Genomic DNA, 26,003 nt, shown 5'->3' on the forward strand with positions numbered 1-26,003 from the left:
AATGATTTGGGACATACCTGATAGCTATGTTCATGATTTTTAAATCTTGTGTAGTAGTGCATAAATCTGTCAAGTTCCTGAAATCGTTTGTGTTTTTTCTCAGCCTAGGAAACAAAAGTCCACAAATGACATTTATAAATAAAAGTACTAGCTATTAAAATTGTGTTTTTTGATCACTGCAAAATTTTATTAGTAACAGATAGTAGTGCATACAGATTTATCGATTATTTTGTTGAGAAAATAATAACCAATACATTTTAAATGCTTCCCAGAACAAAGTCTTGTATTTGTATTCTCTGTGACAAACCACTGAAACCACAATTCCCAGAGTATAAGGTAAATATGTCTCTCAAACCTTATGTTCATCAGATCTTCAATGTTTTATTATGTTGTTTATTGTTATGGACTGAAATGTGTCCCCCATCAATTCATATGTTGAAGGTGCAACCCCCAATGTGACTATATTTAGAGATAGGGCCTGTGAGATGATAAAGGTTGAACAAGGTCATTAGGGTGGAGATCTAATCCAATAGGGCTGGTGCCCTTATAAGAAGAGGAATAGACAACAGAGCTTGCTCTCTCTCCTTCCTGTGAGGACATAGCAAAAAGATAACTGTCTATTAAGCCAGGAAGAGAGTCATTGCCAGAAACCGAATTGGCAGAAATCTTGATCTTGGACTTCCTAGTCTCAAGAACTATGAAAAATAAATTTTTGTTGTTTAAGCCACTCAGTCTATGGTATTTTGTTATGGCAGCCAAGCAGACTAAGATACTTATTATATGCAATAATATAATATTATATTGTAGATATAATGTTAAACTTGTTTTTAAGCCATTTTAGAGACATGCTGGGATATACGTCTTGTCTAATCTTCACCAATATAAAAAAAGGAAAATTAAAAAAAACAAAGCTCAAGTTTACAGAGCTATTTTGTTTAAATTAAAGGCTACTCTAAAGTGTATTGAATTTAAATGCCTCATTACAATAAAGATAGGAAAAAAAGAAATGAAAAACATTGCCACTGGTATTAAGTGGCTTAGTTAGAGATCTTGGCTTCAACAGTTCTCTTTACCTCCACAGTCATTTCCTTGGATTGTTCCTCCACATGCTGAATGACTTCATAGCGAGTACATCTGTAATAACCTCCTGTGGAAGAACTATGTTTTTTCCATTCTTCTAGGCAAATCCAGCAAAAGTCATACTTGCACTTCAAAAGAAAACATATATGCAAATATCGTCCCATGTTAGTATGCAAATTATTTTCTAATTTCTTGTCAACCAATTTGTAGAGATTAAACAATCCTGCCTGTGTGACCAGGAACAAATCTTCTCAAAGACACACCCTCTTCTTTTTGAGGTTTTCTCTGGAGACCTTATGTGCGCTATGGAAAGATGTGGGGGTAGTTTAAAATTATTGCTTATAAGGATAAATTAAAATCATAATATTATTAAGTAATCTCAAGAAAGTTTGAAAAATATCAACGGGATATTCTTTCCAAATAATAAAAACGATCCTGACAAATGGTTCATTTTTCAGGTGCATAGTAATCTTACCTTGGTCTATAAAGCTCCACCAGTGTATTTGAAAACTGTTGACTTTGACAAACTGATTTTTAAACTGGGAATAAGTTAAAAAGGCCTCTAATCAGAACAGCTAACATAAAACCTATTTCTCATTAAAAAAAAAAATTCTCTTTCTTAATTACCATAATTTGCAGACAATGCCAAAAAATATGAGTATTCCAGTATGAAAATATATCCTTTTTTCTTTTAAATGCTTATGGATTTTGAGTCAGAGAGATCTTTCCAATTTAAATCTGTTTTCTCCTGGTACTTTTAGAGTTTGTTTAAAAAAATATTTAAATCTTTGATCCGTTCAAAATTTATTTGGGTATTCGGTATGAATTAAACTTTTATTTTTTTCCACATAGCTGCCCAGTTGTCTCAATACCATTTACTGAACAGTCCATGTTTCTCTACTGGTTGGAGATGCCTCCTTTACCATATACTGAATTCCCATTTATGTGTCTATTTTCTGGGCTTTCTTTCTATTCTGTTTCATTGATCTGTAGATTCATGTACCAGCACCATGCTGTCTTAATTACTGAGCCTTTATAGTATGGGTTACTGTTTGACAAGGCTAGTTCCTCCTCACTGTTCTTTTTCAGAGTTTTCTGGCTCTTCTTACTTTGTTTTTCCATATGAACTTTTAATTAGCTTATCTAGATGCAGAAACAAAACCTGTTGGTATTTTTGTTGGAATCTTTCTACCCAAGAACTTTGTTATCTTTCCATTTGTTTGTCATCTTCTGTGTCCTACAGATAGGGGTCTTAACATTTTCTTCATGTAAGTCTTATCCATTTCTTAAGTTTCTTTCTAGATAAATGAGGTCTTCTCTTTCAGTATATATTCTATCTGAATGTTGTTGGCACACATGAAGGCTATTACTCTCTGCATATTACTTTTTTACTCTGCTAGGTAATTGAATTTTTATTGTTTGCAATAGTTTTTCAGTTGATTCTTGTGGGCTTTCTAGGTATACAATCATGCTGGCTGTAAAAAATGACAATTTTCCCACCTCATTTCTAATTTTTATATCCCCAATTTCTTTTCATTGTCAAATTATGTTGACTGGTATCTCCAGTCCAATGTTAATAATATTTGTGATGGGGAGTATCTTTATGTTGTTCTCAATTTTAGTGAGAGTACCTCTAGTTTCCCCACTAAATATCATGCTAACTTTTGGACTAAGATAGATTTATTTTTATCATGCTATTGCAATAAAAGGAAGAATCTATCTATTCCTATTTCTTTGTGTGTCTTATAAAGAATGGTTGTTGAATTTTTGTCAAAGGCCTTTTTGGCATCTACAGAAAGTTTACATGGTTTTTCTTCTTGTATCTACTACTAAAATGAGGTACAGAAATAGTTTTTTAAATATCAAACCATTCTTGTATTCCTGGAATAAACCCCACATGATTAATTATTCTTTTTTTAAAATTAAAAACATGTTTTTCATGGAAATATAATCGATAGTCAATTATTCTTCTAATGCACTCTGCTAGATTACATTTGCTAATATCTGTATTTTCCCCTCCAATATCTTATTTAGGACTCATGCATTGGTCTTCATAAATAAGATGGATCTACAGTTTTAATTTTTATAATCTTGTCAAGTGCTGGTATCAAGGTTCTACTCAGTTTATAATAATTTGAAAGTTTCCAGTTTTTTCCTTTTTTTCTTTTTGTCCTGGAAACAGTCTGAATCACATTGGAATTACCTATTCTTTAAAGCTTTGATAAAATTCTATTGTGAAACTGTTAGGGCCTATTGCTTTTAAAGGAGAGATCATTGAAAAACTCTCTTCTACAGAGTGAGTTTGTTTGGGTATTTCTTCTAGAGTTAGTTTCAATAATTATATTTTCTTAGAAAATCAGTCCATTTCAAATCCAAGTTCAAATTTACCTGCAAGAGTTGAGCAAAGTTATCTCTTACTATTATTTTAGTTTGCTTTGTTTATTGATTAGTCCCCTTATTTCTTTTTTTTATAAATTTATTTATTTATTTACAGCTGCCTTGGGTCTTCGTTGCTGCACACGGGCTTTCTCTAGCTGCAGCCAGCAGAGGGCTACTCTTTGTTGCGGTGCATGGGCTTCTCATTGCGGTGGCTTCTCTTGTGGTGGAGCAGGGGCTCTAGGTGTGCGGGCTTCAGTAGTTGTGGCATGCGGCTTCAGTAGTTGTGGCTCATGGGCTCTAGAGCGCAGGCTCAGTAGTTCTGGCACACAGGCTTAGTTGCTCCACGGCATGTGGGATCTTCCCAGACCAGGGATTGAACCCATGTGCCCCGCATTGCCAGGCGGATTCTTTACCACTGTGCCACCAGGGAAGTTCCAGTCCCCTTATTTCTTATATTGTGTATTTGAACTCCCTCACCCCCACATTTTTCTTATTGCAAGCTTTGTGGTTTGTCTTATTTTCTTCCTTCAGAAAACCACTTTTGGATTTATTTATTAGTTGTATTGTTTTTCAGTTCTTGACTCACTGATTTCTGATTAAAAAAAATTCTTCCTCCTTGTTTTCAAGTTTGTTTTTTTCATTTCTTGAGTCATATCCTTAATTCATTCCTTATTTTGTATCATTTTAAGTGAATAAGGCTACGCACATTTCTGAATTGCTTTAAATATAGCCCTCAGGTTCTGAAAAAGTAGTTATTTATAGAAATTCTTTAATTTCCATTTTATTTTTACTCACGAGTTGTTTGAGAGATTTAAAATTTCCAAATGAAAAGGCTTTTTGTAACTTTATTATTCATTTCTATTTTATTCCATTATGATCAGAGAATGTTGATTACACCACTCTATTTTCTGGATCATTACTTAGATTTTCTTTGATGATCAATGGTCAATTTTTTTGGTGAATGTTCCATGGGTACTTGAAAAGATGACATGAGTCCATCTTTTCAGGATACAGAGTCTGAATATATAGTAATCAGATATACCTTAGTCATTATGTCAAGTCTTATCTTCACTAATTTTTTCTCTACCTGGTATGTCACGAACAGAGAGCTGAATTAAAGTCTCTGTCCTCATTTAGTCCTTCACAAACATGTACTTACACAATAAATCGTGTACTTGTTTCAAGGTTCTGACAGTATGCAAGTTCTTTTGTTGCCTGCTAAAAGCAAACCTTGTGCCTGATTTGATCCAAGTACCCTTCAGTACAGCTCCATTGATCTCTCAAACTTAGTGGCAAAACTGTCTACAAACAGCAAAATTTTACATTCTATGATAAGGAAAAGAATACAGAACTTTAATAATTTTTTATATTTTAGTTGCAGCATAGTTTTCCACAGAGCCAGATCAATAAAATTACTATAAGTGATTTAAAATGTGTAAGAATGCAAAATTTAAATAGCTTCCTGAAAATTATCTAAAGGGAAATGAATAAAGAGAGTTTTTAAAATAAATGAACTTATTTTTATAGGGCCAAACCTGTCATTCTTTTAAAATGTTTAACAATTTGATTCTAGAAAGTAAAAACTATCTACTGAGTAATAACCAATACTGAAGCATTAATAAAGGTATATTATGATTTAGTCATTGTGTTAGAAAATAGATTCAATTACATATTACCTGTTGTCCCACCTTCACATTTTAAAAAAACTATAAAAGTATAAACACTTTCACGTCCTAGATGTCTTCTTTTATGTCATGAGAATTACTCATCAGTTTCCTTTGTTCAATGCAAATACTTCAGATGGTTAAATAAGACTACATTTACATAGTATGTAAGTAAATGTTTCTTTTATATGCAAAAGAAGTTTAAGCAAAATCTGTTTAAGATAAATTACCTTACATCATTAGCCTGATTAATTCATGAAAATATTCATTCACTCAATACATATCTATCAACTATTTACTGCTGGTAGGTGCTGTGACTGAAATAAAGGTAATGTTGGATCCTGCCCTTTTATTAGTAGCCCAACTGCTGATTTTTATGGTCAACGTGTATTTTTTTTTTTACACATCTATGTAGTCTATATCAGACTGTCCAAGAAAAAACTAATATGGATGTTGGAGATAGGACTGCATATAAATGAAATAATTTTGGCCTGATCAGCTAAACTAATAAGCAATTCTGAGCATTTTACTCAGAACACTACTAAGTTTTTCTTCTTAGGAAATCATTACTGTCTCACTAAGACAATTCATTCATGTTAATTTATTATAATATAAAATCATCTGGTAACTGTCATTATTTTTGAAGTCATAATAATAATGATCATTAGCCTCAAGGTAAAAAAATCAAGAAGTACTTAAAGAGAAGATATTGATGTATTTTATTGAAATCTTAACTATGTGGGTTTCTTTCACATCCTAAATTAGAAAAATTATATTGCTCTTCTCTCAATAATTTTAAAAAATTATTTTTATATACATGGCATTCCCAAGGAAAAGGAAAAAAACTGAGATATTACAGTTAAGCAAAAATGTTCATAAATGTAGGCATGGATTAATAAAATATTATTAACTTAATTCTAGAATATTTGTTTTAAATATGGTAGTTTCCTTCTATGCAACTAGGTCAGGAGGGTAGCCTTCTAACAGTAATTATTTATAATAATTTTTAGCCAAGTGACATTTTCATTTTCAATATAGTAATGAGTTACTTATTTAATTGATGATTTCATTAGCAAACCTAAAGTCTGCCCACTGTTTTGGGCACCTTTCTTATATAGACACCAGGATTTAAATTTGGACTTAGGGGGATTGCTTGGGGCCTGACTTGGACCTTGAGACTATGCTGTGTGCTCCAAAATCAGCTTTGCAAGAGATCTATGCAAGGTAGCACTCAATCATTTAACATTATTTATATATACACAAAACTCTCTCAGAATCCTCACTGGGGGAGTGGGTGACTGGGAGGGAAGGACTCAGGCATTTCTGATCTGGCCAAGTACCACTGAATCCTTACCTTTATTTTTAACATTCACCATGATTGTAAAATTTAGTAATATAAACCAACATTTATGTTATTTAACAAAGAATGTAGAATACAATCTTCTAGAATCCATCTGAAAGCCAATAAGATACCTATGCTTACAGCATTTCTTCTTTGGATTCACAATCAAATGAAGGTTCTAACTGCAAAGCATGTATTGTACAATCCTCTTTAACTTACCTTAGCACACTGCATGTGATTGCATCCCTCATTCTTCTGTATTGGAGACTTACAGTTAGCACAAGGCTTGGAGTTAGTTAACAACCAGAGACAATTGGCAGCATCCTCATAAGCTTCACTAACTCCCACAACTTTGGGATATAAAGCACAAATACAGAAATAAATGATTTAGTGTACAACTCCAGATGGAAAAACACTCAAAGTTTTCTTTGCAGGCTGTCTCTCAATTTTAAATATATACTTATTTTCCTATTAGGGTCTATGGCAAAGTTTTTACCCATGAAGTCTTCCCTGGTGGCGCAGTGGTTGAGAGTCTGCCTGCCAATGCAGGGGACACGGGTTCGAGCCCTGGTCTGGGAAGATCCCACATGCTGCGGAGCAACTAGACCCGTGAGCCACAACTACTGAGCCTGCACGTCTGGAGCATGTGCTCCGCAACAAGAGAGGCTGCGATGGTGAGAGGCCCGCGCACCACGATGAAGAGTGGCCCTCGCTTGCCGCAACTAGAGAAAGTCCTTGCACAGAAACGAAGACCCAACACAGCCATAAATAAATAAATAAATAAAATTTATATTAAAAAAAAAGTTTTTACCCATGATTATTTAAGACAAAATAAAAATGAATCCAATGACATGTCTGAAACTAAATTCATCATTTCCCCCAAATCTGCTCCTTTCTCTATCTCCTGTCCTGTTAAATGATATGATCATCTACCCAGAATCAATCCAGGAAGAGCATGATCTGGACACCTTCCTCTTTCCCTCATCTACTGTGTCCCATTGATTCTATCTCTTCCTCTTTCATATCCATCTCTTCTCCATTCCCACTTCTTATTGCTTTAGCTAGGATCCTCCACACCTTCTTCCCACACAATTAAAACACAGAAACCAACCTACCTCCCAGATCCTTCTCCCCCCACCCTCACAACCCACACTATATTGCCTCTATAAAGTGATCTTTTAAAAATACAAATCTTTAAATCTTCTAATTGTTCTCCACTGACTACAAGATAAAATCAAACTGTTTTAGCAAAGAATACAAAGCCCTTCATGATTTGGCCACTAACTACCTGGTAAGGTCCTCCCACCCTCTATCCCCACACCAACCTTATACTCTTCATCATCTTAAACTCTGTTTATTCTACGTTAATTTGAGATCTGCACTCTTAAAGAATGCCAGCGTTTTTAAAGACTCTAACTTTTACATTTTATGTTCTATAAATCTCCACCACCACCCATGCAGAGATTTAGGAGCTGGAGAGAGTGGTAGACACATAATTTAAAAATTATTTTTTCCTGCAAGAATGACAGTAATGAAGTTTGTTTTCTAACTTCAAGTACATAGGGAAGTTCTACCTTTTCTTTACTGAAAGAGATGTCTGAAAATCAGTTTGAAATCCTTGAGAGTAGTCCATTCAGTTAAGACCCTCATTATATGCAGATATTCTAGGAAGGGTTGGGTAAGAGGTTAGCCCTACTGTTGAAAGCAGGGGAGAAATCAGAAGTTTTGAAGTTTAAAAGAAAAAGTTACTCAACCCCCAGATTTAAATCCCTGGAGAGGAAAGGCGACAAACGTTTGGGCTGTCTGACCCCTGGGAACTGGCTCTGCATATGAACTGGAAGAGATGAGCACCAGCAACAGCCCTCTGATGGAGCCTAGCAGTGGAGTGGAGGCAGGGGTTGTCTTGCTGCAAGGAACCCTGGGTGCCTACCAACTTAAGTTTGTGTCAACAACAGAACAGCAGCTACTGCTGGACTGTAAAGCACTGGTTTTCAATTCCACACAGCAGAGAGAAACAATAGCAGCAACGAACTGCTCAGACTCCACTCCGTTTCTAAGGCCACTTGGTAGAAGATGGTTTGATTAGGGTGTTGGTGCAGAGAATGCTCAGATAATTTGGTGGAGAACAGGAGTTTCAGAAGGAACGTACTATACTTAATGGCTATGAAGGTCAGCTGTGAAGGTAATGCTGTTTACAAAGGGTATTGCTATAAAACCTAGTCACTAAGTACAGTGTCTAATTTTTGTTTAAAGTAGTGGCCTTTCTCCTCCCTTTAGCATCAACATTATTTTTAGCTCAGAGGCTCCAACATATTCTTATGACCTTTATTGTCCATTGTTACAATAAATAAAGCACAAAGCCATTAAAACAAAGCAGCTGTGTGGCCTGCAACATTAACAGTTCTTTTCTCCTACCCTTGGAGAGAATGCTAGTTTCTGACTGCATTCTAGAGGATTACATGAAGTAAATCATGTTCAGAAAATAACCAACTATTAGTACAACAAAAACTTGAACTGGAAGAAATGCCTTTACTACCTGTGCTCTGAACATGCTCATTTCATTACATACTTTTCTCAATACCTGCAATACCCAAACTCCCTTCAATCTACCTGGTCAGTCTTCTCCATCCCTACTGACTTCCAAACTCTTCACTTCAGTTGCATGTCTAATATAGCTTGATCTTCTTTCCTTAATAATCTAGTGTGCTTTTAGGTCTCTTTGTAAGAAAAATTAACTTCATTTAATCAAGTATTACAGTATAAAAATCTAAGATCTATTAGTAGAATCAACATGTGCTCAAGTGAAAAGAAAGTTGTTTTTAAAGACTGAATTCTTAAAAGACTACTGAATTTCATTCAATAACCATTACTGAGTATGTACTATGAAAAAAACTGGTCTTAAATTTTTATAAATTAATTATCATTTCACAGAAAATATAATCATTCCTGCTTCTTGCTCTGATTAGCTGCAACAGAGGCAGTTTCAGTACTGAAAAACAGTATTTCAATCTTCATATGGAATTAATTCTTTCAACTGAGCTCAGTATATTTTCTAATATTTTTCTCATCAATTAGATTTTGTCACTCCTTTTAAGTCTCATAACTCAAAGACTTTGGAAAACTAGGAATAAGGGAGAAAACGATCTCATGCATCTCCAAGTTTGGTTGAAAATTCTTACACCAAAGATATGTGACCATGACCCAAATTAATAGGTAAACCCAATACAGCATTAAATCATACTTTTCTTTTTTGGAGTATTATTTTTGTATATTTAACAGTGATGTTCTACTTAAGTATCACGGTGGCCTATTATTGTTTGCTTTAAGCCTTACCCTAAATTTCATAAACTTAAAAGTGGCCATTAATAGTCTACTGGTTACCACCAACTTTCACTGTGGTGATCACACATCAGTACAGTGAGACAACTTTTTCTCAGCAATGGGGAATTTTCTCTGCAGTCTTGGCTTTGGCTCCCTTTGCAGTGGACCACTTGTGGGTGTCCTGGGTCTCTTGCCTCCTATCCAATTTTCTAAAGTTCCTCCATCTTTCTGAATTAAAATCCTATTTGGGACTCTTTGAGGACTATCTTCAGTTTTTACTTGTGGTCTCCCTATCTCTGGCCACCAGAGGTAACCACGTATACACTGTGTACACCAGTTTCTAGTTCTTCTATTTCTCTTCTCTCTTCATTATCAGGATCATTATCTTATGCAAGGACAATCTGTCACAGTCCCTCCAAAAATCTGTACTGACTAGCCAGGTCATTCTCCCTCTTCTTCTCTAATAAGACTTATTTGTGAATATGGAATGATTGATCCAATTTTACATTGGCAAGGGATAACTAAAAATAGTCACCCATTTCAAAATACTTGCTCTATATCTCAAATCACATACTTCTGGTCATTTTCTACTCAAGAATTAAATACTATACTGTACTAATTACTTCTTGTGGTGCATTAACTCTTTTAGGCAACTGGCAAGTACACTAGATTAATAACTTAATAAAATGAAAAGTTATCTTCTTACTTCTCCTGTAAACACCTTTCCTCTCCCATCTGTATTGCCTGTCTTGTTTAAGCCCTTATATTCTCTCACCTGGACATTATGAAGTTGTCTCAGAAACAGCTTTCTTACCTAGTACCTCAATAGTCCCTAATTTATCATCCACACTTCCACCTGAATGATTTTTCTAAGCAAACATCTTCAGTTATCACTTTCCTACTCAAAACTCCTTTTTGGTGTCTCAGGATAAAGTCAGACCTCCCAGCATTACATATAACCCCCACCCCTGCACATGCAGTCTCATCTCTCACTGCACCTTTGCACTGGTTGAACTGAATTATTTGCAGTCCTTGAATATGCCGTGGTATTTCACAGCCCTACTTTACCATAAGCCTAGAATGCCCTTCCTATTCTGGTCTGTGTGAAGAACATCTATCAGTTTTCAATACACGGCTTATGTATCAATTATTTTATAAAGCTTTCCTTACCTCTTTCCTAGATGATCTCCTAACTAATCTGCTCCTTTGTCCCTCCCCTCCCTCACAATGTATCACAGGTATACTGTTCTCTCACACCATCTTTACACTTATTTTTCTGAGTTTTGTACATACCTGTCTCCATCTCTAAAATGTAAATTTCAAGAGCATAGAGGGCATCTTATTTCTGTATTCTAACATAAAATAGCACTAAATAAATGCTAAAGACATAATGAAGATACTATTTAAAAGCAACAAGATACTCCTAAGTTTTCTCAGCATTTTTTCTGAGCTGGAGACAAGCACTTCTAAAAGCCACTGGACATCTCCACACATATGTCCTGCAGGTACCTCAGGTGCAAAATGCCCACAACAAAATTCATTATTTTCCCCTGAAAGTTACTCCTTTAAAACCTGAATTTCCTAAGTTCACCAATGACATCATGATCTACCCTGTGACCCAAACTAAAAATTCACCTTCCTACTTCTAACTCTCCTTTAGTCTACCCTTCCTAGTTATCAGTTATCTTGATAAAAATATCTTTAACAATGCCACTTCCCTATTCAAAAAATGCATTCTCTGGCTTATTCTGTTAATAGGAGAAATTCAGACAATTTGGCAAGAACCCTCACAATCTGGCAACACCTACCTTTCCAGCCTCATCTCTCGCAAATTTCTCCCATGGACCTTAATTTTAAACTCCACAGAATGTATAAAGAAATGCAGGTAGGTGGGCAATAGCAAGCCATCTCTAATAGAAATATAGATGTTTCTAGGTGTCAGAAGCAGGAGAAGAAAACAAAATCCAGTCGTCTTGTCATGTTTAAAGGTGTTGCAGGGTAATGGTATTAATCTCTTTACGGAACTCACACACAGACATACCCATACACAGATGGAGGATAGAGCTAATGGGTGGGTATCCAGAGAGCAATGGCAAGCTCTATCTGGTATTCAAGAGACAGATACAATGAACCTGGGGAACAAGAACAATCTCTACAAATCTTTTTGATTTGGGAAGCAGGTACTCAAAAAATATTTGTTGACTGAATGATGAATGTCCAGGACAGAAATGATTAATCAGCCCTCACTAAAAAGTATCCTAAAATTATCCACTTCCCTTTGCTCCCATTTAAAGGACATGAGCCTTCTCATCATGTGAAAGGGATCGCCCTCACTGTCAATTAATAAACTGGTATTCTGGTTTACCTAAGTAGTGTCTTTTCCATGGATCTGAATAACCCCAAGTCAGTGCACAAAATCGATCTTGTGACTATAAACTGCTGAGAACAATCTCTCGGGCAATGGTATATTGCCCAATATAATACAAGCCTTTAGGGACTCATGGCTGCCAGCCAGTCTCTCCCAGTGTCACTTCAGCTGCTGACATTACCCACCACATCTCTGCTTCTGTGGATATGCTGAAACCCAACTCGTATCTTGCTGCTGTCAGGAAGATTCCTTAACATCCTCTGTCCCCAACCTGAGTTAGTTGTTTCTGTTTTTGTATTCTCATATTTATCCAACTGTGTTAGTTAACATATGATACTGTAATTATCTGACTGCTTCCCTTCTAGCCTCTGTACTCTTTGAAGGCTGGCATCATCTTTATTATGTGTTTTGCTCATAATAAGTGTAGATGAAGTGTGTGAATTCTTAATCCTCATCTATAATACTTCAAACTAACTCCATTATTCAAAACGTTAAAAACCACCAAATTAGTTTTCATTTATATTAATTTTATGACAGTTGTCATAAAATATTTACTTCAGGAGGTGAGAAATTATGGCAAAGCAGATATATTTACTTGTCAAACATGGGTATTGATATTAGGAAGGCTAATTCAAACCCATTCTGTTTCCCCTGTGTCACTCAATCCAATCTGTTAGCTTCCTATCTGTACAATGGGACAACTAGCATCAATCTCATAGCATTTGTGTGAGGGTTACCTCTGTTAGAGGTAATATATTTATAGACATCTCAGTAAAAATTAGTTATAGACATGGCATTTAATGTAAGTAAATCTACAGAACCACATAATAGCAAGAAATTAACTTGCCTTATCCTCCACTGTAAGCTTCCAGGGAAATAAGAAGCTTCCTCTCAGTACAGATCATACATTTCTTCTCATGAAGTACAGAAAAGCTAGTTAGCCCACCCCAGGATAAAAGGGAAGGACTATAGGAGCAGAACTTAAATGTGACCCCTGTTTACCCTGGAGTCCTAATAAGTCCGTTAGAAACATGGAAGCTGTCTATGCTTTCCCCGCTGAGATCTCCAAAAGGATGTTGGTTAAAAAAGGCGAGCTCTTGCATTAACAAACTTGAAAACTTAAAACTTCATTTTTAAATGAAGACTCTAAGAAATAAAACCACGTTATCTTTTGAATGCTATTATAAAATATGTAGCTGTCTAAAATTCCTCTTACGTTCTTCTGGTTTCATTTCAGTTATTTTTTGTAGCCAATTTTTCCATGTTTGGCAGTCACAAGGCTCATGGGCTTCACCAAGGCACTCCCTAAAGAGGAAAACATGGAAAAGGCAATTTTAAAATATCCTGCATCAACATCAAGGTAAAACAACAGGTGGGAAGTACTGTTCCAAATGTAAAGTTGAGAACACTGAGGCACAGTGACTACTGAGAGATGAAGCATTTCAATAGAGGAACTGGAAGCATGATTCTAAAGCTCAATACCACTAGGCCAGATTTTCTTTCATCAGTACATTTATTCACACATTTAAAAAAGTTCCAAATAGATTACCTAATATTTATAATTTAGTCTCTCATGCCTTAAGAGCTGTAAAGTATTTTTTATCAGTTGGGTTCTGTCTCAGTAATAGTTTAAATTCTTGCAATTCAATGGGTGTTCCCCTGGCCAGCAGCATTGCCATTACTCACGAGCTTGTTAAACATGCAGAAGAGCAGGCCCCGTGAGACCTACTGATTAGAATCTGCATTTTATCAAAATCACCATATGACCCTTCTGCATTTTAAAGTTTGGGAAGTACTATTTTACATCACATTCTTGTCATTACTTTTACCTCTGAATCTCCAAGTAACAGCAAGGGCAATCTAACTTACTTTCAAGTTTGATAAATTCCAATTTTCTGTCTTATTGGAATTTGGCAAATTTTGATTTAAATAATTAAAACTGTATCAATTTATCATTTGTAACTTAATTATATATTCTTTCTATAGGTATATAAAAGTCAAACATTAGGGACTTCCCTGGGGGTCCAGTGGCTAAGACTCTGCGCTCCCAATGCAGGGGGCCCAGGTTCGATCCCTGGTCAGGGAACTAGATCCCACATGCCACAGCTAAAAGATCCCTTATGCTGCAACTACGGATCCCGCATGCTGCAACTAAGATGCAGCACGGCCAAATAAATAAATAAATAAATAAATAAATAAAATTTAAAAAGTCAAACAAAAATGACTTAGAGCCTTTACGAATTATTTAATTCAATATGACATTATAGTCTGTAGCACAAAGCTAATCATTCTAGTTAATAACAAAACATCATTTTGAGCAAAGAAAAACCCAATCTATGGGTGCCATCATCATCACATCATCATCACCAGTCTCATTTTAAACAAAGATGTTTTCTTTTTTTTAATTTTTTTTTTTTCTTGGCCAAGAGGCATGTAGGATCTTAGTTCCCAGACCAGGGATGGAACCCACGCCCCCTACAGTGGAAGCACAGCGTTTTAACCAATGGACCGCCAGGGAAATCTCTAAACAAAGATCTTGTTTACAAAGTTTAAGTTAAGAAGACATGCAAACTGACAGGTAGAGTCTTAACTAACTATGAGGTAACACTTCACTATATTAAGAATGTATCAATTCTACTTCATACCCATTAGGATGGCTACTATTTTTGAAAAACAAAAGAAAATAACAAGTGTTAGGAAGGATGTGGAAAAAATGGAACCCTTGAGCATGGCTGGTAGGAATATAAAATGATGCAGCTGTTATGAAAAACACTTTGGTAGTTCCTCAAATAGTTTCAACAGAATTGAAAACAAGGACTCAAACTTTTACGCCAATGTTCATAACAGCATTATTCACAACAGCCAAAAAATGGCAACAACTCAACTGTTCATTGACATATGAATGGATAAACAAAATGTGGTATATACACTCAATGGAATATTAGCCATAAAAAGGAATGAACTTCTGATACATGCTATAACATGTAATGAATTTTGAAGACATTAGGCTAAGTGAGATAAGCCAGACACAAAAGGACAAATATTGCATGACTCCACTTATATTAAATATCTAGAATAGGGAAATTCATAAAGACAAAGTAGAATAATGGTTACCAGCAGCTGAAGTTGGGGAGGGAGGATGGGCAGTTATTGCTTAATGGTTGTGGAGTTTTTGCTTGGGATGATAATAATGTTCTAAAATGGATAGGGGTGATGGTTGCACAACACTGTTAATGTACTTAATGCCATTGAATTGTATACCTAAAAAATCACTAAATACCTGGAAAGAATAATTTAATTTTCTTAAATTTCTGACTCATTACCAAATCTGGCATTTGGGAAATCTTTTCCATAACTGTGGTTTTATACAGCTCCTTAGTAACTTAGTGATAATTTAACAGACATTTAAAAAATATTGCGTTGATTAAAAGTAGAAGTAGACAGCATCCACAAAGTAGATCTTTCAAAGTAGATCTTTGAAAACTAACACATCAGAGAAAATAAGCCTGAACTTCTCCAAAGTACAGTACAGTGATGACAATTTTATCAGATGTAATAGGTGACTGATAATCTGGATTATGCCATGTGTAGGAAGACAGAGTATTCTGATAGAAATAATGAAGATACTGGAATGTTCTACAGATACTGGAAAACTAACTTCCTGAAGAAAGTTTTAACCAAGACACCAATGACTGGTAGCAAATACTCTGACAGACAAACTGTAATTACACAGGATAGTGGGAGAAAGCAGTCTAGGTTCAGTTATTAAGGGCACAGAACTTGTTGGTGAACAAGTTATAACAGAAAGGGTTATCCTGTGGTGGGAAGGAAAATGCCTACTCCTACCTTCCCTCCCAACAATGACTATATTCAGTTCTATCCAAGCAGACATCTCTTGGGGATAGCTCTCAACTGATTCTGTCACATGTAGTTCTTAAAAAGAAGAAACTGTTATTGGCATTTCTTGAGGTTTTTGCAATCATTTTTAGAAAATATTTTTGAACTTTTGGGGGAAAGAAAGAAGCAAACCCTGAATCACATGCTTTTATTTTATAAAGATCTCTCTTGCAAAGCTTCCTTTTGCATGAAGCAGACTTTCTTTCTCTTTGTAACACTAGATAAGTAAGGGCAGCAGAATTCTACTTAAAATTTCCTTTTTTTCTTAGAATTTCTGATTATAGGCAAAGCTTTTATACTATATGAATACGAGTAGGAAGCTATGTAAAAACAAAAATTGCAAATTAATGCTTAGAGAGGTAAAGCAATGTAAAAATCCTAGAATATACATATATCATATACCTACATATATCAATCATATAGCTTAACGAATTTCAAAACTGAAAGGTAACAAAGTCCTGAATTGCTATGCCAGAAAATGATGATACTATTTGCTAAGTTATCTACCACCCTTATAATAGGAGAAGGAGTAAATATTTACCAAATGTGATCTTAAATCCATGTGGTCATCCCCAGATCCCCTAAACTGGGATAAAATTCCAAGTAGGGCCTGTGATCCTGGCATATAGTTTCCAATGGATACTGAGTATAACCAGCCTGATATTTTGGGGTGTGAGAAAGAGTAAGCTGATATATTTTCTCCAAACACTAGACTAGAAAGGTACAGCTTATAGCATCATATATGTTTATTGGCATATATAGCTTTTAGAATCTAATCTACCTTGGTAGGTTTTTCCATTAGTTTCCATATTTTCGGTCAAACCAAACTTACTACTTGCAGCATACAAAGAGAGGTGGGGAAGAATACAAGAAAGTAAAAGCTAATCTACAGTGAAAACTAATAAAAGCTAGGTCACAGAAAACACAGAGTTTAAGAAGACAATGCCAATCACAGATTTTTCCTTTCAAAACTTTATTATCCTCAGATCTTAGCAAATGTTATCATCTTCTTGATCTTCTAAACATTTTACTCATCTATGTTTTCCATTTTTGTAGCCTCTCCACCAATCCTCTTAATCAGCTTTTTTCATCCAGGGGTGCTTACATGAACCAGAGGGCTCAGAAAATGATTTTCTGAAGGATAGTACATAATTAGTACCATTCTAGATGGGGTGCTTTAGGGCACTAGAGCTTAAGTTTCTCAAGAAACTAACTTCAAAGAAGAAGCTCCTTTATTTTCTTCTTTTAATATTCTTACTTTATAATAAAGTAGATTCACATTAATCTAAGGACAATTTATATGCAAACAATTAAGCTTGTGTGTATTCAATAACTCACTTCTCATTTCTGTTGCTGGATCTTTATCTCTTCTGGTGGGATAGTGAGGTGGAATTAGGACTCAACCATCGAATAGTAAAACACGTAAAAGTAAAAATTAGGAATTTGCTTTTTAAATGTTTTGAAAAATTATCTTAAGGCATGTGGATATAATCTATTATTCAGTATTTTGTTGCTATTTTACTTGCTGAACCTGATTTAGCCATGAAAGTAGTAAATGTGGTTTTCCTTTCATTAATCACTATATTCAAGCACTTAGCCAGAAGCCTCGCAAGCTTTTTCTGTAAAGGGCCAGATAGTAAATATCTTGGGTTTTGCAGGCCATATGGTCTCTGTCACAACTACTCGATGCTGTCATAGCCTGAAAGCAGCCACAGACAATAGGTAAACAAACTGGCATGAGTGGGTGTGGCTGTGTTCTAATAAAACTTTATTTTTAAAAATTGGTGCAGACACTACTTTGCTGACACCTGACCTAGAATTCAGTGCTATATATAGGTTGGCAGTTCAAGAAATATTTTTAGCTAATGATAATGATGATGAGGTTAAGAAATAGACCTTTCACGGTAGGGATATTTCCATAACTGCCTTTTTACTATCTAGCAGTGCTACAGTTTGATTTTGGTTTCTGATAAGCATACAAGTAAAGATTAGAGTTTTATATCTGCCTCAAGTACAATATTTCCTTGCATATGTGATAAATCTGGAAATGAGCAAAAAGCATAACAAATACTATTTCTTCTTCTGATCACTTAATTAACTAAAACAAAAAGTTATTATAATTGAATAAAGTATAACGCTGATGTCAGACAAACATACAGTCAAGAGACTATACATAGTTACATGGCCTATCCATTACTGATTTATCATCAGTTCATACTTAACTGAGTATTTATCAGGCACTAGAAATTAAATAAAACATAAGACACAAACTGGTTCCTAACTGGGACTGTGCATTAGAATCACATAAGAGCTTTTTTTTTTTTTGGAGCCCCACTCCAAAATCCACTAAATCAAAATATCTCTTGTTAGGGTCTAGAATGCAAATTTGGAAAAGCTGTCTTAATACTAAATTCTGGGCATGCCTGGTTAAGAATCACTGCTAGAGACTTCTACTTTGAGAAAAGATGTTAAACTCTAAACATTTTCTAATCTATGGTGAGTAATTTGGTACTAAAGTTCAAGTGCATGGGCTCTAGCATCAAACAGAGCTGGGCTTTAATTCCATTTCTGCCAATTCCTAGCTGCATAACCCTGGGCAACTCCTCTGTGTCTAAATTTCCGTATCTGTAAAATGGGTATAATAATATCACTCCGTTCATAGCATTGTTAGGAGAATTCAATATCTGAAAATATTTGGCAAGGTGGCTGGCACACATCAAGCACACAATAAATGTAAACTATCACCACTCTTTACACATTTTTTAATGAATAAGAATATCAAAAATACTACAATTTAAAGGCCTAATTCAAAGTATAAAGTCTCTTTAAAAACTGTCAGAAAGGGGGCTTCCCTGGTGGCGCAGTGGTTGAGGGTCCGCCTGCCAGTGCAGGGGACACGGGTTCGGGCCCTGGTCTGGGAGGATCCCGCATGCCGCGGAGCGGCTGGGCCCGTGAGCCGCAGCTGCTGGGCCTGCGCGCCTGGAGCCTGTGCTCCGCAGGGAGAGGCTGTGACAGTGGGAGACCCGCGCACCGTGATGAGGAGTGGCCCCCGCTCGTTGCAGCTGGAGAAAGCCCTCGCACAGAAACAAAGACCCAACAAGCCAAATAAATAAATAAATAAAATAAATTTAAAAACTGTCAGAAAGGTGATTAGGCTATTCCAACTTGTCTTTTACTGACCAGCAGAAGAGGTGTCCTTTTCCACAGTCCACAGCAGGGGCTCTGAGCAAGGGGAAGCTGAGTGTATCAGACCCAGATGTGTTTGACCCTTGTTTTGTTAGTCTGACTGCTCTTTCACAGCCTGGAGTAGGACACCATTTAATGGCAGGATTATTTTCAACAAAGGCCTGTTTAAACAGCAATAACAAAACATAACAAAACATTTTAACTCTCAATTCTAATAGAGAGTGTACCCCATATCAATTTACTTTAAAGCAAAAACAGAGTGACATAAAAAAACAAAGCATAGTCAGTCTCAAGAAACACTTAAAATAGTATTGGGATATATAAAATAAGAAGGAAAAATGTGGCAGTTACCTTAGTAATGACATGACTTTTAAAATTTATGTTTTCTTTAATCTAAAAACCAAGTAGATGATGATAGAGTAAAAATGCAACTATTCATACAGAAAATGTGTAATTTAAAAATGTTTTCTCATACAATGTGCCACTTTTCTGATGGAAAATAATTTTTATAAATAGAATCTTGTGATTATTAGTTGCATCAGAACAGTAAAGTTCTAAATGGTACTCTAATAATACATAAAAATCAATATTATAAACATAGAATTACCATATGATCCAGCAATTCCACTTCTGCATATAAACCCCAAATAATTAAAAGCAGGAACTGGAATAGATATTTGTACACCCATGTTCATAGCAGCATTATTCACAGCAGTCAAAAGGCAGAAACAACCCAAATATCCATGGATGAATGAATGCATAAACAAAATGTGGTATATACATTATTGGACTATTATTCAACCTTAAAAAGAAAGGAAATTTTGATACATGCTACAACATGAATGAACCTTGAAGACATTATGCTAAGTGCAATAAACCAGACACATAAGGATAAATATTGTATGATTCTACTTATATAAGATGCCTAGAATAGTGAAAGACATAGAGACAGAAAGCAGAACAGTGGTTACCAGGGGCTGTGGGAAGAGGGAATGGGAAGTTAGTGTTCAATGGGAACAGAGTTTCAGTTTGGGATGATGAAAAAAATTCTAGACATGGAGAGTGGTGATGGTTGCACAACAATGTAAAAGTACTTAGTTCACTTAAAACTAGTTATAATGGTAAAGTTTATGTGTATTTTGCCACAATAATAAAAAAAAATGTAAAAAAAAAAGTCAATATTAAGATGCCTTCTATGTTAAAGAAACAGTAGGACTTCTTTTTTGAAAGTCCATGTATTAGGGTTTAGACCATAAAAAAATCTGAACAAGACAGTTAAAATGTAACTTTTAAGTCACACAAAGAAGATTTGCATACACTTCTGAATAACTCCTGAGTGAAAATAAAGAAGATGGGGAAAAAAAGATGAAATAAACATTATAATTTGTTTTATGAAACTATTACTTGAAATTAAAAAATCCATAAATTTCCAAGTTGATAGTCTTTATTTCTAAATATTTACACTGAGGAGTAAAAATATGTCTTCTGGAAAATTTAAAATAGTTACTATTTACTTTGAACATTATCTTGATCAATCATTTATAAAAGTTCAACATGCAAATCAATGAATTGTTTTGAGCGAGTTTTATTTTTTTTGTAAACTACTATTATGGCTTTTTGCTTTTACTTCTATCATGATTATAAAATAATGCTTTAGTTTAAAACTTTAATTTAGGCCACCATTCCTTTATGCAGTTTTTCTGACAAAGTCAGAGTCCATTACTTTGTTTTCAAAAATAAAACAAAAAAATTAAAATCTGTTATATAGGTTTAATAAAATTTAAATTTTGGAAATCACACAGATAATTGGCAGCATACCTTAATATCAAACTGTAGGTATCGTTTGTCCATCTCCTTAGAAACTACGCTTTCTATGATATCCACAGGAACAAGTTGGAAGCAATCATATGCAGGGCAGAAAATGTTGTGAGCTTCACCTTCTTGAATTTTCAGATTCAAAAACCTATTAAAAGTATCAATTGATAGAAAAAAGGCAAGGATATAATTTGCACATTCTAAGAATTTTTTCTTGATGCTGAATTTTCTGTTAGAGTATAATTAAAATATACCAATGAACAAACCGTGCAATATCAATTGTAATACATTAAAATTCATATAATTCACAAACACTGAACACTTATTACCTGCCCAACCATTCATTATATATATGTATGAATATTTATATACAGATCTATGTTTTATAATTTAACTTTGTTTGCTTTATCCTCTTTAAAAATTTGAAACAATATATTTATTTAACATTAAAAATAGAAATAAGTGGTTTAGAAAGGTCATATTCAATTCTCAATATTCTACACCTTTAAATTTAAGAGAGCAATGGTACAGAATTAAACCATAGATAATTCAAGAGATTTTTGAGGTGGCATTGGAATACAGCATAACTTTTTGAAGAAAAGGTTTTCTGCTTATATTTAATTTAGACAAATATTAAAATGAGTTTCATGTCCTATTCTAGGCACACTAGTTGAGGTAGTACAGAAAAGGCATCCTGGAAAGTGGCAGGAATCTAGCCCAAGGTGAATTAAGTGGTTAAAAGCAAGATTTTTTTTATTTTTTTTTTTAACAGCTCTTTTTTTTTTTTTTTTTTAACATCTTTATTGAAGTATAATTGCCTTACAATGGTGTGTTAGCTTCTGCTTTATAACAAAGTGAATCAGTAATACATATACAATATGTTCCCATTTCTCTTCCCTCTTGCATCTCCCTCCCTCCCACCCTCCCCATCCCATCCCTCTAGGTGGTCACAAAGCACCGAGCTGATCTCCCTGTGCTATGCGGCTGCTTCCCACTAGTTATCTATTTTACATTTGGTAGTGTATATATGTCCATGACACTCTCTTACCCTGTCACATCTCACCCCACCCCCTCCCCATATCCTCAAGTCCATTCTCTAGGAGGTCTGTGTCTTTATTCCCGTCTTGCCACTAGGTTCTTCATGGCCTTTTTTTTTTTTTTTCCCTTAGATTCCGTATATATGTGTTAGCATACTGTATTTGTTTTTCTCTTTCTGACTTACTTCACTCTGTATGACAGACTCTAACTCCATCCACCTCATTACAAATACCTCCATTTCATTTCTTTTTATGGCTGAGTAATATTCCATTGTATATATGTGCCACATCTTCTTTATCCATTCATCTGTCGATGGACATTTAGATTGCTTCCATGTCCTGGCTATTGTAAATAGAGCTGCAATGAACATTTTGGTACATGACTCTTTTTGACCTATGGTTTTAAGATTTTTTAATTAGAGAATTCCAGGTCTGCCACCAACAAGTTATATGACCTTAAGCAATTCATTTAACTGTTTTGGGCCTCAATTTCACTATATGTAAAATGGAGATAACAATATATACTTCTCAGGGTTGTTATACAGATTATATGATATAATATATGTGAAATATTTACATGGTGCCTGGCATAGAATAAAGAATTCATAAATTTTAGTGAGGGTTTTATCATTAATATTTCCCATGGAAAAAGAAGAAATAAACTTAAAAAAATTTTTTTTATTTATTATTTTTGGTTGCGTTGGGTCTTTGTTGCCACGCGTGGGTTTCCTCTAGTTGCGGCGAGCGGGGGCTACTCTTCGTTGCAGTGCACAGGCTTCTCATTGTGGTGGCTTCTCTTATTGCTGAGCATGGGCTCTAGGTGCGCGGGCTTCAGTAGTTGTGGCACGTGGGCTCAGTAGTTGTGGCTCGCAGGCTCTAGAGCGCAGGCTCAGTAGTTGTGGTGCACAGGCTTAGGTGCTCCGCAGCATGTGGGATCTTCCCGGACCAGGGCTCGAACCCGCATCCCCTGCATTGGTAGGCGGATTCTTAACCACTGCGCCACCAGGGAAGCCCCGAAGAAACAAACTTTTGAAGTGTGAATTTCCCTTGCCTGAGGAGACATATCCAAAAAAATATTACTAAGACTGATGTCGAAGAGCTTACTGCCTATGCTTTCTTCTAGAAGTTTGTGGTTTCAGGTCTTACATTTAAGTCTTTAATCCATTTTGAATATATTTTTGTGCATGGTGTGAGAGAGTAGTCCAACTTGATTCTTTGTATGTGGCCGTCGAGTTTGCCCAGTACCATTTATTGAAGGGGTCATCTCTTCTCCATTGTATATTCTTGCCTCCTTTGTTGCAAATTAATTGCCCATATAAGTGTGGGTTCATTTTTGGGCTCTCTATTCTGTTCCATTGATCTGTGTCTGTTTTTGTGCCAGTACCATACTGTTTTGATAACTGCAGCTTTGTAGTAAAGTTTAAAATCAGGGAGTGTGACGACTCTAGCTTTGTTCTTCTTTCTCAAGATTGCTTTGGCTATGAAGGGTCTTTTGTATGTCCATAAAAATTTTAGAATTATTTGTTCTAGTTATGTGAAAAATGTCCTCAATAATTTTTAAAAGTGTAAAGGGATGTTGAGACTAAAAGTTTGAGAACAGCTAACTGTAGAGTTCCTTTTTTCACATAGCAGGACTCTCTTCCTTTTAGCTATGAATAGGTTCCCTGTAAAGTTAGATATAATTTATCTTAATACTTATAGTCCCCTGTCAAAGTGCACAACGTACTTAGACATAGTTATTACTACATAATGATGTTTTTTAATTTTATGTATTCTAAATACATCAGAGCAGGTTTAACTATCTCTGGAGAATTAAATGACAGAACTGAGAAGACCTCATTGAAGAAAGGATCATCCCTCTGTGAGCCAGGCTACTAATTTTCAGCAACATAGAATTTCTCACTAAATTTAAAAGCAGAACATAGAGTTGATGAATGTTAGTAAAAGAGAGAAATCTGGGGCAAACTTTACCTATATTTTTATCTTGTAGGTCAGCTTCACAGATTATACCGTAAGTTCCCACTGTTTATTACCAAGCTTAGTAAGATGGTAATAACTAACATTTACTGAGTGGTTACTATATGCCAGGCCCTGTTCTAAGCATTTTCCATATATTAAGCCATTTAACAATAAACTGGCAACAATGCTATAAAGTACTCACCACTGTCACCATTTTATAGCTTAGGAAATTGAGGCACAGGGAGGTTACCACTTACCTAAATCAACGACTAATCAGTAGCAGGAAGGATATTCTAGGCTGGGTAGAAAATAGTAATTACCCTTTCATTTAAGCCCTTGGCATAGATGCTTCAAAGCATCTGTATGGACTGATGAGATAAGGGGGTAGGGAAGAGTAAGATAAGTTAAGATGTTTTCAAAACTATCTAGGGACCTTTAAAAATTCTTCCTTGCTTCTTAGACTGAAGAGTTTTTCTATATGCCCATGAAAGGACTGCAATTAATTTTAAAATGGTTTTATTCACATACGAGTCACTCAATCTGGAACTTGTTTTACTGATGCTTGATTTGACAAGAACTACCTGGTAGGAGTGAGGAGGAGTATCCTAGGTAGGCTAATAAGGTACCATGGAAAACAATAATTAGATCTTTCAAATTTAAGTCTTACCATTAAGTATGGGAGATGGTTCCTGTGATAGGAGTTTGGTGAGGAAGGTCAAGGAAGTTCAAAAAAATTCAAGTAAATCCCTTAGAGGGGCTCAATTTTCACAGAGAAATCAACGTCAATAGTAACAAACTTGGCAGAACCCAGATAATACTTCCTAATATAATACAGTTGACAATTTTAAGCTAAATAAAGTACTAAACCTGTGGAAGATTTTCTGTGCTCAGAACCAGCTCAAAGTTTGCTTTGTGTTGTGAGTTCTGACCTTTGCCAATTAATTTATCTGTATCAGCTGCACTGATTTGATCCTACCTATAATTAGATTCAGAGTAGAGTCTAATCTATGTTTTAAAAAGAACAACCAGATATTCTTACTTATTCTCATTTTTTTAAAAGCAGATTATTTTTCCCCTCCAAATAAATAATGTAAATATAATATACAAATCCATTTATACAAATATAAATACAAATATAATCTTCCCTTATATCCCAATTTGGAAAACAGATAAAGAAAATGTACTCAAAATGAAACCACAGTGACAGAAAGAAGATCAGTGGTTGCCTACAGATGGGAGGTGGAGGGTGGTGGTGGAAGGATAAGAGGGAGGAGGAAAGAGAAGGGTGGGAGGGATTTCAAGGAGAAATGAGGAAACTTTTGGGGGTAATGGATATATTCATTATCTTGATTGTCATAATGGTTTCATGGGTATATATGTATGTCAAAGCTTACTGAAATATTTATTTTGAATATGTGTTTTAGTGTATGCTATGCATACCACGACAAAGTTATTAAAAAAAAAAAACAGAAAATTTCCTCAGGTTCTTGCTCTCTCACGTAACATGGTATTCCCTAGTTCCCTATACTTGGTTCCTAGTATTCTACGAAAAAGAATAGTTTGAAAACTTTTTCCTTAAATATTAGTGATATGCTTTGCTTAGGTCATCAATCATTAGATTTACGTGTCTCCAGAGATAACCTGATAACATATTGCTCATTATATTGATCTTCTTCATTCAGTTTATAAACCTCTCTCAAAAAGTATAACATTAGAGCAACATTAATGGATGGTGAGAAAGTATAAATCTTGGCAAGGTAATGGGAAGGAGACTAGAGATAAACATGAGAAGGAAAATAAAATTTCAATTTGTAATATAGACCAACCATGCTTAGCAGAGACATCTACCTTTGAATTGATTAAAAAGGAATTTTAAGCATCCATATTCTTACAGATTTCCAAGGCTATCCACTTGTCACAAAAAGTTCAGAGAAAGCATAAAAACAAATGCTTAA

At 35.1% G+C, this 26,003-nt stretch overlaps 1 protein-coding gene across 10 annotated transcripts in view; it reads right to left on the reverse strand.

Moving 5' to 3' along the window:
- ANKIB1 (ankyrin repeat and IBR domain containing 1) overlaps positions 1 to 26,003 on the reverse strand; it is a 139,749-nt gene that overhangs the window by 15,194 nt on the left and 98,552 nt on the right. For 9 of the 10 annotated variants that reach the window (XM_082471694.1, XM_082471692.1, XM_082471693.1 and 6 more), the window contains 6 exons: positions 21,056 to 21,200; positions 19,232 to 19,398; positions 13,371 to 13,459; positions 6,685 to 6,815; positions 1,074 to 1,208; positions 18 to 104 (listed from right to left, as the gene is read on the reverse strand). In XM_082471694.1, the coding sequence (XP_082327820.1) occupies positions 18 to 104; positions 1,074 to 1,208; positions 6,685 to 6,815; positions 13,371 to 13,459; positions 19,232 to 19,398; positions 21,056 to 21,200 (754 nt within the window). Of the gene's footprint in view, positions 1 to 17; positions 105 to 1,073; positions 1,209 to 6,684; positions 6,816 to 13,370; positions 13,460 to 19,231; positions 19,399 to 21,055; positions 21,201 to 24,715; positions 24,738 to 26,003 lie in introns of those variants that run through there. The other variant, XM_082471687.1, reaches the window with a different exon arrangement.

This window comes from Balaenoptera physalus (assembly GCF_965194825.1).
Source record: "Balaenoptera physalus genome assembly, chromosome: 8".
NCBI lineage: Eukaryota > Metazoa > Chordata > Mammalia > Artiodactyla > Balaenopteridae > Balaenoptera > Balaenoptera physalus.